We start from the raw sequence: 12,500 nt of genomic DNA on the forward strand, positions 1-12,500 counted from the left end.
ATCCCAAACTTATCGAACAACAAATAGTCCATACAATTTCTAGCTCTAATTTTGTAGACTCTCGATGACAATGATGCGACAATTAGGTATCTTCCTTTGCTGGAGTTCCTATCAAGGACGTATCTACGAATTTTGTACCTTTTTCTTTTCTTTTCTTTTTGGGAGAAGGGGGGAGTGAAAGTGACTAACCCACACTCCTATTTGTAAACTGCAAATGGAGATAAAATGAGAGATGAAAACTTGTCTGTTTTGTTCTAATCTTGAAGTTGCTCTACTAACGATGCGAAAACGATGTAGTAATGTTCAATTTGAATTATTTTTATTTTGTAGTGCTGATCCTGATTTACAACAAGATCCGGCTTTCCGTCGCTTTTGTTTGTCCACGTGGTCCTTGCAAGAATTGTTGTTCGCTAAGTGAAATATGAGACGGTAATAACGACCGCGCGACACCAAGAGTGAAATATGTATAGGTAATAGATCTGTAGTGTAGTTCGGCATTAATACCACGATTGGTATTTCAAAATTATTATACGTAATTTCACGAGCCGTTAGGCGAGTGAAATTTGAGACAATTTTGAAATATCACGAGCGGTACTTATGCCAAAGATCACGTACAAATCATGCTATTATTTGTTTGTACTACTACCCGCAAAAGGTTTGTAATTTTCACATGTAGGTATTTCAAATTAAGCTTAAATACCACTGTTCTAAGCCAATCAAACTGAAGAAATTTCTTATGCAGTAGTATACTAATAAAGCTTTGTGAAATCAACGGTCAAAGCGTTGACATGAACATCGTTTTCGCTTCGTAGAACAACTTCGCTCCGCAGCAGATTCAAGAACAGAACGAAACTGGTAAGTTTTTATCTCATCTAATTTCCATTTGCAGTTTACAAATAAGAGACTGGGTTAACTCCCGTTAACTCCATCTTCAGATCGCTTTCTAACTAACTTGCCCTCGATAACTCTACCCCCGATTAACATGAATTTTTCTGGATTTCCCGGTAGTCAACTGTATAAGCTTTGCACTATGCATAATCAGCATAATTTCATTGGCACTCTTGAAATGCCCAGTTTAGGCCTCTCGTGAAAGAATTAGCTGACAAAATAAAAATAAAATACCTAGAACATCTAAATAACAAAAGAGAGCAGAAAACTTACGCAAGATTCGTCTGTGACAATTAGACGGCCAGGTGGAAACAAATCCTAACGCCGTTTGGCGAAATTTGAATCTAGCGCGTTTTTGACTGATTTTGAATTGTGAAAATTCATTGGACAGTGACGCATGCCAAAGTACATTGTTCTCAAATTAGCGGTTGTCAAGGTCGCGGGCGATTCGGAGTTTTGCTTACTCTATTCCATCAAGCTGTGGGGCGGTTAAAACTTAACTGCATTCATGGCAAATTCTGTAAATTCTGCAAATTATGTATTTGTTTTAAACGACCACTATAAAAAAAATAATAAATTTAAAAAAGGCTTTATAAATGTTTGCGGAGTGTTTCTAACCGTTAAGTTAGTGGCAGACTAAGAAAACTGTTTCAATATAGAAACAAGAGGTAAGCAACTCAAAATTACAGAACGGTAATGGATCGGTGGTTCATGGTGGTTTTGAGGTTTTCCTATCAGTTCTAACGTTAAATGCGATTGGATCGGAGATGACATAACTCAAAGAAAGACAGTCAGAGTAAAAAATTTTAAATAGCATACAGATGGCACTTTTAATGGTTCGATGACTCGGCCTTAGCAAACCTTATAATGGATCTGTGATTTGCATTTCGGTGCTCTTTTAATCTGTGGTTCTTTGTCCTATACCATACTTCCTATACAGGACCCCTTGGAGATATTTTACGTAAACACAAAGTTCAATTTCATCTGGATGCAGATGACACTCAATTGTATCAGTTTTTTCTTAATAATTTTCTTTCTAAACCAGAAATCAATCGGTCCAAATTATTCATTCTTGCATAAAAGACATAGCTTAACAAAAGCAAGACCGTACTTATTGTTAAGGGATCTCAACATCGACCTACAACAGAGATCATAGAGGTCTTAGCACTCAATCCTGATGATGTCTACAGTTCGAATGGTGCTCGAAATATTGGAATCGCACCTTTGATGAAACGATTAAGTTTGAGAAGCAAATAGCAGCCATTTGCAAGACGTCATTTTTGCACAAAGCTCTACTTCACTTAGAACCCATATCCATATAATACCTTGGTTAGTTAATACTTTACGAATGCATTTTTAGTCAACATTACATTCAGTTTACTTAAGTGCAATGCCAGTAGGTCTAAGGGTTCTCTGAGCTAATTTTTTCATTTGACATAACGAACGTCTTAAAAGTTGAGAGAACGTCAATTCTTTCTTTTTTTTTTTTAGCAAATAATTGTGTTTAGCGATGCTGAGTTTACGATGTTTCACTTTCTTAAACTTTACAGTACCTGTTAGTTATACGCTGAGTCACTAAAAGCTTGTTGCCAGTAGGTCTGTTCGGACAAGATGAACTGATGCTGACAGTCTGGATATTGCATCAGTTATCATTTAGTTTAGTTGCGAAGTCATTGTGATAAGCAGAAGTTTCCGGGATTACTTATGTGACGCTGGATCTAATACGAATCACTTTCCCAGTATTTTTGCAGAGTTAGTATGATTTGAACTGTCGTTCGTAGCCCGTAGTTGTGTTGAACATACAAGCGTAGAACATTCTCGCAGTGTGACAGCAAGTAAAGGTAAATACTATTTACAGCCCTATGATAACTGTTATCCTAACGTTCGAATCGAAGTGCACTGTATTTTTTTGTTCCTTATGAATAATAACGATAAAATGTAACCGTATGTCTTTTCTGCTCATTGCAGTGTTAAAGTAGGCCGTTTTATGATTTCTCATAACAGTATTAAACGAACTCAAATTTACAGAGACAACAGTGTGTCTTAAATCAAAAACTCAGTTAAAATGATAATCACACATATGAAATCGCTTTTGCTCACCTTACTTGATTCTTTCTTCATTATCCTTATCCTTCCAGTGTTGCGCAATAAATAGTCCGAGTTAACGATGTATTCTGGTAGCGAGTAAAAACATGAACGCAGTAATAGTCGATTGGATTGTATTGTGCATGTCTGGTCTTGTAATAACTTCAATGATAGTCCAGAGAAGGGCAGCTGAGAAACTGACAATTTATAAATGGTATCGACTCAATCCAAGTATAGATGCTATACCTTCAAGAGGACAAGCTGCAGGTGACCACCCATAACTATGGGACAATGCAACTGACTGAGCTTTGCCATATTCCACTACGAATGTCAGGTGACTTTCGACGTTTTCGCGCTGAATAACCCTCGCTCACTGTCCTCCTCATAATGTTGGTAAAAGCCAAATGGCAAAGCAAACCTTCAAATCTTTTAGCTGCATTGTAAAATCACTCTTTCTCTTCTGATAAGCCAATTGAAAACTAAAAATCTCCGCCATTTTGTGAAATGGCAGACTTGTCAACTGGTGACTGGCTATCGTGACATTTCAGATATGTCATGCGAGAAGGACTGTTTATATTGACACTTACTGATGATTGGCTTTCAAATAAGTTCCTATTTTTAAAACACCAATCATGTACGGCATATTAAGAATATTAATGAAGGGTATTCCCCGAAACCAGAAACTTTTGACTTGTTGAATCCATAAAATGCTAATGCAGTCTTCGAAACCACGTTTAAGCCGACTAGGAGTATGAGGTACGTTTTAAATCCCGTGACTAGCTAGCATTCTAATCATATATGAAATGATTGTCGAACGACTAACCATCTCATAAAGGAGAGTCAAAAAGCTCGAGATTTTAATGTTTGCTACCACATGGTTCATCGGAATGGTCAGAGGAGGTTAATCCATCGCTTCCAAGCGATTCACGTGGATCACAGCAGAAGCATCACAGTCATGACGCTAAGGAAAGCCTCTATAGCGATTTAGTTTCACGTTCTTCTCCTTGATTTAAAAGCCAACAATTTTCTGTACAACGACAATTCCCTTCCCATTACATAACTTATTGTAGCGTAAAATCATCAAATTCGCCGTTATCTGTGTCAGTCTGTATAGTTTCTAAAAAGTAAATAAGGATGTTGGGGAGAGTAGAAGAGATGAAAGAGGAAGTGGGAAAGCGAGGCCTTATTAAAACAAACTGCTGAAGGTCGTTTTACACCCCGTTTCACCCAGCTAGTTTCCCACATATAAATTGAACTAAGTTGTCATTTATCATGATCCGCTTTTGTACGGTAGAGCTAGTTCAATCCGCAATGACTTGTCGTTTTGTTTTGTTTTTTTTTTTCGCCTCGAAAGATGAATATTTAATTAAGCTCACTTTCGACAGCAGTGTTTGTCTCTTCCCTCAGCAGCAGTGAGAGAAACACAGATCAATGCAGTGCAAAAACGGAGCCACAAGAAAACTCGCAATTTGTGATCTTATATCTAGTAGGTTTTCTTATTTCAAGAACTTTGGTTGAAATAGCTCAAACGAAAAATAAAATAATGTAAATGAGGCAGAGAAGAAGGACATAGTCGCATAACTGTCCAAGACATGCATCACGTTTTATCGGTCATAGAATTAACTATTGTTCAATTAATAAGCAACATGCCTAAAAGCATTTACTTTTCACTGAATACCAGCGAATGTCACAACAATTCACTATATGAGTTGAGCTGCATGGCGTGCTTCCTCAGTCCTTCTCTAGCGCACTAGTTGCAGCGAATGATAGCGCCGCTGCTGTGCGACCAGTCATCTGCAGTTGCTGCAGTGCGACCAGTCATCTGCAGCTGCTGCAGTACGACCAGTGATCTGAAGTTTGTTGTTGTTGTTGTTGTTGTTGTTGTTGTCACGTTTTAAGACCTATTTTGTACTGATAAACGTATGAAATGCGCTCTGACTAGTTTGAAAATGAAAGTAAATCAATTGATTCCCCCAATATTACCTTCAGATCCTTCGCTTGCACATTGCGAGAGAAAGTAAGTTATCACTGCGTATAAGGTAAGATTGTCAGGTTTAACCTTTTCCAAATGTGGAAGTTCTGCAAGTATTCGAAAAAACCCCAAGTGTACCAAGCGAAATAGGCCTTAGTTATCCTAGAGTTGTTTATTTCCTTATGCAAATTTTTTTAAATCGAGCACTGTGGGGGGTGGCGAATGGTAAAATCCGAGACTCGCCGAGACGTCGAGATCCTAGTTAGAAATCTGAGCCCGAGACTCTTTGGTAAAAAGTTTCGAGACTCAAAAAAAGTAAAAACAAACCATGCTAAAACGAGACTTCGAGACTGATCAAAAATGCTTTCGAGATTTCGAGATCCTACCAAAATTTTTCGAGACGAAACGAACGTTAGAAGAAAAGTAAATTTCCCACTGCTTAATTAAATATGCGTGAACAGGTCAGAAAATGTTTGACTTGTACTTCGCCCCATGTTAGGATATCCGGATTCTGGAATCTGGAAAACTTTTGCTTGTAGGATCCGGAACCCGGAAAAATTTTGATACGGAATTCGGAATCCAGGGCTTTGGAATCCAGAATACAGCTCAAGTACCCCACTAAGGAATGAAATCTAGAATCAAGTTCCACTGGAAAAGACTGGAACCAGCACCCGGAATCCAGGATCCATGGAATGGGATCCAGAATCCAATACTGTCTTGTATTCGCTAACATGGGGAGATAGTACTGGACTGTGAACGGCGAATTACTTTTTTCCCTTTTTTTACCTTCCACTGATCAGGAGCCCACATTTGAAGACTTTGTTAATGAAATTTCAATTGGAAGGTTTCTTCCTTTACTGACTGTTTCTTCCTATTAAGAGTGGTCAGCTTTTGTTTTCACGCTCCAAGAGACAGTCCAAGGCTACTTTCGTATCGCAGCCAGTTAATAAAGACGTTGGCACACGCAAATAATAAAGTTTCTACATTAAATTCGAATCGTGCAACATCAGTGAAAGTAACAAGAAAATAAAGTGTGGAAGTTCACGCGGTTTTTCCCAACTGATAAAAGTACACGAATGTCAGGACACCATTACTACCATGAAACCTGTCATCAATCGAAGTCTGAACTAAGTGAAGCAGAGCCAATACTCTCAAAAGATGGTTATCATTGACCTTACGAAAAATCAAGTGGAACAGATGGTGATCTGCTTCCCCAGGAGGACTCCCATACAAAAGTGACGTGGGTGCTCGTCGTTTGCAGATTTTGGTCTCACTTCGGTTGTTTGGGACGGAAAGTAACTAAATATGCTCGTTCAGGTATCGCTTAGGGCTGTGCATAAAGAAATTTGCAAAAAAAAAAAAAAGCCGTGACCCTGACCTCACAGAAATCTTCTTTAGGGGTCAGTTTAAGCTTGAGCCACACCCACATTGGCCTTCCTTAGGGGTTGAAATAATAAATTATTAATTTTCCGACGAGCAACCCCTTCACTTTTATATGGGAGTCATCTCGGGGATTACCCACAAATAGGGACCTTTAGCATCAGGTTTTTCGTGGGAAACGGCAAACCGCAAACCGCAAAATGTCACGTGACCACGTCCTTGCGGTCACGTTTGCAGTTTGCAGTTCACGTTTGAACCACAGGAAGGGCTTCCAGCGGTAAGTGATTTACGGCAAGGTTTTTTGCGACAAAAAATCGTACAGCCTCGCGTTTAAAGGTATGAACTAGCTTTTTGTATCCGTTTGCGATGTGTTTGTTGGATTTTTGATCTCCAATCAATGAATTATTGCTGATTTTTGGGCGATTAAAGTGATGCACTTCGACTTGATGAAAACAACATGGCGGCCATAAACAATGAACGCGTAGTTCAAGTCAATTTTATATTCCTTTCTGCCGTACTAACAATGGAAAGTATTCTGTTCCAATCCAGAGTTAAATTTTTTTTTCTATCTTGTTACTAAATTCATAACCTAACTCAGTCTCTGTCTGGTTCCTTTTTTTAACGTACCCGCGTATCACTCCGCGAATATCATTTTATTTTGCTTATTTCTTTTAGACTGGGGAGCTCAGGCTTCATAAAGCCTCCTGGTTTCTTCTGGGCCCCCTTGCAACCTTACAATTGCTATATGTATTCTTGTATTGTATTGTATTTTGGCTAAATAAAAGTGAACTGAACTGAACTGAACAAATCGAACTGAACGCCTTGCTAAAGTTTGAAATCTCGGCAACGCGAAACTGCAAACGCGTAACTGCGGTTTGCGGTTTGAGGTTTGCGGTTTACCTGAAGCTAAAGGTCTCTAATATCGGCATATAAACTCGGACGATTTTGGCGGCCACCTCGTTCTTCGCATAGAGGACCAAGAAAGGAACATTAGGACCAAGGACAGGCATGTAATTGGTTTGGAGATTACGAAGATCGTATACCATCTATTTTAAAGGATGGGATCACGTGCGTATAAAATCGTAAAATCATTTCTAATATCCTTATCACTAGTTCCTTTATCTGTGATAAGATAACGACAAAAGAGCCAATGGGTATTGTCGTAATCGCAATATGAAAAACAGACAATAATAAATTCAGTAGTCCACTCATTTTTTTTTTTTTTTTAGAAATATGCGGGAAGTGAAGATCCAAACATAATGAAGTTATGGAGAAAAGTAGGAAGTTGCTTTAAGTCAAATATCCTGCTTTATTAATCACTGTTGCACTATGGCATAAAGTTACGCGGTCAGCTGATGCACTTGCACATTTGATATCATTTATGAGCTGACGGATTTGAATATCACAAGATACACGCGTGAAACAGAAAGTGATAAGCGCATCCTTTGCACCTTTCCACCTAATGTGGAGTCCAAGTTAAATTGCCAAAATCGTGATTACCTACTTTTAGTCATATTACTGAGAGTACTCATGGCAATAGTTTGGTACTATGGAGAATTCACCGACAGAATTTTCTATTGAAGCCCAACGTGGACAAAAACCACTAAATTCGAACAATCAGTGGAGCTGAGAACTGACGCGAAGTCTGAATCCGGCATTGTCAAAGGTTTCCCCAGCATGAACATTTCTCCAGGTCGAGACCCCTACACTGGTTTTACGTCTTTTCTCGTCTCACCTCTTGTTAGCGGTTATTGCCCTGTTCTTACAGACGCTTGCATTCTACCATGATGATGTAAAAATACATACATCTGAACAACAGCTGAAGGATCTAGGATCACATTTCTAGGATCGGCCTTTGGACCCTTCGTGTGGATCTAAATTCATATTGATATCGATTTTACTAAATTAGTTGCCACCGCGTTTATCATTTCGTTTTTGCGACTCCGGTGCGGCGCTCATTTGATACACCAGCCTACCGCGGACACTGTTGATGAGCCGCTCAGACAGGATCTTATTGCTTTTATGTCTGCATACCGAGATGCTATGACAAAGAATATAAAGACTCAAATACTTCACAAATCTTATGAAAACAAATACAAAAACAAAAACAAAAAACGAGCGAGATTGCATGCGAGTAATCGAAGATCTGGTACAAATTTCCCTAAAATAGTCAAATATATATCCCCTAGTCGTTCAAAGCTCAACAACTTGACAGGCTAACGGTTTTATTCAGTGGTGGTATAAACAGGTTACAACCGAACACTGTCGGGCTACTCAGTCACGTCACTCATTGTCCAACACGGAATTGATAGCGTACAGCATTACCAGCATAGCACTAGCACTGTACATATATAGACAATCTAATTTGTGATCGAAGGCCGGTAGATTTATACACCTAAAAATTTGTACTAATATCAAATTCCTAAAGGTGTCCGGACACTTACTTAATTCAATGTACATTTCACAGCTGATCTCATTTTTTTAAGGGCAAATAACAATTTACTTGATAAGAATTTATAAGTACGAGACTTATTGTGGCGTCAAGACGTGATTAGCGGGTTGTTGATTTTACTTCTTTGAACTCCAATCCATATTTTCTTAATTTTTCTTCAAGGACTACCGTGTACCATCGTCCCATATGTATAGTGTGAAGGACCTTCTCGCTGCAAAATGTAAATACTTCCACCTGTCACTAGACAGGAGAAACATGGTTCTCGTTAATGTTATCCGTAAAACAAAAAGGTTCGTTAGAAAGCGATTGAAGTATGTCGAATAGCCTCTTCCAGGCATTCAGACTGTGGGAGCGACCCTCCGAGGGATGCGAGTAAGAAAAGGGCGAGGGGGTAGGGTAGGGAGTAATGTGTATTTTTCCCGACCCACTCTACCAACAAGAAGGCCAGCTACTGGGAGTCGAGCAAAGGACGGCCGGCCGAGACTATTAACACGAAGGTCAGTATAGGTGGTTTTCATGCAATCTCGGGAGACACAAATAACAATGATGAAATGAACAAATGCTGGTGGACAAACAAAGCCAGCTAATGAGCGATCTTTTGTTTACCGTCCACCAGCATGCATGGCGGCTAGTTTAGGTGCCACTTTTGTGATTTCTGTGATGTTTTTGAGGCATTTATTCGTGCATTCTGCTTTCTTAATTGGGTTAGTGAAATAAAGACGACCAGTTTTTGCCGATTAGAGAAAGATAATGCCTAAATGATATTGGAACAGTAAGAAGAAGTAAATGCTTCCAAATGAGTGCGAACAGTCTAGGATTTGATGACTCGAAGTACTTTTAAACGGTCGTTAGAAACCCTGTAAAACGGGATCTAAAATTTGCATATTTTAGCCGCTAACGGTCGTCCAGCAATGAAATGCTGGAAATGGCAGTAAAATAAACAATGTCCTCATTCTAACTGCAGTTTCGTCATTAGGATGGATAGTAGTGTTGATGATAAAAAATTTAAGGCAAAAGTTTTTTCCAGTCCAAAATCGAGTGGAACGCTTTTAGGGAGACTGCCTCTTAATCTTTTCCTCTTTGCTGTAATAATCGAATTTTGCGCGATAGGCTGTACACAGACGTTGTTTTGTTTTTCTTTCCGTTCTTTTCGAGCGTCTAGATGGCAAGACGAGGAGCTGTTTTAATACAGATGCTTTACTCGGTTAAAAGAGTGGACGTCTGCACCTACCCACAAAATTGCCGGTGCATGAGCAGCCTCACCGACCAGGATGTACACTTCGTAAAGACAGGAATCACTCAGAGGGATGCAACATGTAGGATGTGAGGAAATGCTGCAGAGTCCCGCCCATTGCATTATTCTGCAGGCAGATTAAAGCCACTTAGTCGTAATGTTTATTTAGACAAAAAAGTCCATGTACATTATAGGGGGTCTGTGGACCTGGTCCACTGAGAAGTCCATGGACCTGGTCCAAACTGGGTTGTCCACTCTGGACTGCAGGCCGGTCCATGTTTTGTCCCCACTCAACATAAATAACATACGGGTTCATCCCAAAAGAAGGAAGGGAAAAGGAAATTTACAGATGTTTATCTTTGTGGATATTTTTTGTTGTTTCGGTACCGGCTGTTGGTGAGGTATCTCCACCACAATAAGACGAGTATGAGGCAAACTTAGAAGTCAATTTCTCGACGATGGTATTTCAGGTCAATATGCCATTGGCTCCAGATCTGAACGACAAGTACCTGCGTACGTTCGCAAGGATATGTAAGGTATATGGACAGAGCTGTCACGTCCATCGCTAACGAAAACAATGAAAGTTTACACAAATGAACAGCCAAAAGTGCATTCACCAGTGGCGGATCCAGACCTTCACAGAACGGGAGCCCGGTAATCCAGCACCGTAAATGTGGCCGTTTTTCCTTACATCATTATGTCACATGACCATTTATTGAAAAGTGTACGTCACGTGTTGTCAGAGATTAAACGGAGTGCTAGTTGTTGTTGCGATCGAGTTGGCGCGATATGTTTTTGCCTATTTTCTGACCGCTACAAATCTGGTGGAGAACCTAAAGTCCCGAAATGACCACCATAGAAGAATTACAAGGTATCGTGGCAGGCCTTACGGCAATTGTCAAGCAGCAGGAGGAAGCACTGAAGGCAACAAACACCCACATCGCTAACCTGACCGAAGCATTGCTCGCACATCGCAGACTAGCATGCGATCCTGCCCTCTCCCTCTATCTCTGTAATTTGTTTTCGAGAAGAGGGCATGATGCAATTCTTTCACAGATCCGCATGCAAAAAAGGCAGAATCTGGACTTTTGTCTGATTGGATAGGAAACAATACGCGGAAGATTCCGATTGGCAAAGTGCCGCCATCCGTTAGTTGTTGTTGATTTCAGTCTGCATTTTTGCTAGCATAATGAGCAGTGAATTCACACGCGAGTTCGTTATGAAATTGTTTCGGGCTCAGATTTCTTGAATTTGAAGAATGTCAAAATATAAAGTTCATCCATTGAAATATTTTCCATCTCTTCGTATACTAAAAAGTTGCAGTCAAAAATTCACAGATCATTTGAATGCAATTTGACACCAGTTACAAGTTACAGAAGCGACAAACGGGTTCACTTTTCAAATAATCAATTCATGAATGGAATCTTGACCTGGTTTGACTGTAATTCCTCCTTGAGAAACCTGCGAATTATTCTGAGCGATCTTCGCTTTCACAACACTTCAGTTCTTGAAATATGGTACATTTGTCTCCGGGGGGGGGGTACTTTAGGAATTTCTGGGTGGGGATGTGCCGCTGGGACCCTGGAACCCTTAACCTATACCAGAGCTAGTTCAGCTGAATTTTGCTACCCTATTCTAGAGTAAACTCCCCAAATCCCCCTATCCTAGAGTAGCTGTTTCCCTTGTCTAGATAAAATCTTCAACCAACTGATCATTTTCCTGAAAAATGATACCCTATTCTAGACCCAAAAACCAAAAACTCTGATTTATATACCCTATCCTAGAGTAAACTGCCTGAAAACCATACCCTTCACAGCGGCACATACCTATATAGCCCATATATGGCAGTACCCCCCCCCCCCGGGATTTGTCTATTTTATTTTCACTGCTTACGGCACAGAACGAAATCAACGAGCTTTTACCAGTAAATTCTTTATTATTTGTGGCTGTTAAATAAAGGTACGGCAACTCCAGCTAACAGTATCTCATCACAAAAAAAAAAAAAAAACATTTAATTTCTTTTTTTTTTAGAAAGCGCCATCTGAACGTGGACGTCTTAAAAATTTTCTTTTCCCTAAAATTGATTTCAAAAGAAACATTATCCCCGCCAAAATTTGATTCCTGTCTGGTAAACGCTGATTGGCGAATAACATGACGGGGCAAGCAGAAGTTAGATAATGTAAATTAGTGGGGGTTGACAGCTTGTTAAATGAATGTATCAGGCGTTATTTTTTTTCTTCTCGAGCCAAAGAAGCCAAAAAATAGTAATAAAGCTTGATCTCAGGTTAATGGCGGACCTTCCGCAGCTCCGGCTGCAGCCCAAGTAAATTTCCCTTCTTTACGAATGCCTCTGATCTTCAACTCCCGCAATTCCGTTATGACCAGAACACTGACGACGAAAATAACGAATTCCTTGAATCTTTCGATGTTCAAACGACCATTTGCAAGCCGCAACTAATCTCACCTTGCTACAACAAGCATGCATTGGC

At 39.7% G+C, this 12,500-nt stretch overlaps 2 protein-coding genes across 2 annotated transcripts in view; one reads left to right on the forward strand and one right to left on the reverse strand.

Moving 5' to 3' along the window:
* The window catches only part of LOC140936501 (TNF receptor-associated factor 2-like), a 36,133-nt gene extending 33,109 nt beyond the window's left edge, over window positions 1–3,024 (reverse strand). The window contains exon 1 of the mRNA XM_073385981.1: window positions 2,989–3,024. Coding sequence (XP_073242082.1) covers window positions 2,989–3,009 — 21 coding nt within the window. The 5' untranslated portion in view covers window positions 3,010–3,024. The remainder of the gene's footprint in view (window positions 1–2,988) is intronic.
* Window positions 1–12,500, forward strand: part of LOC140936502 (uncharacterized) — a 470,324-nt gene that overhangs the window by 49,179 nt on the left and 408,645 nt on the right. The window lies entirely within an intron of this gene.

The sequence above is a fragment of the Porites lutea genome, chromosome 5, assembly GCF_958299795.1.
Source record: "Porites lutea chromosome 5, jaPorLute2.1, whole genome shotgun sequence".
NCBI classification, from domain to species: Eukaryota; Metazoa; Cnidaria; class Anthozoa; order Scleractinia; family Poritidae; genus Porites; species Porites lutea.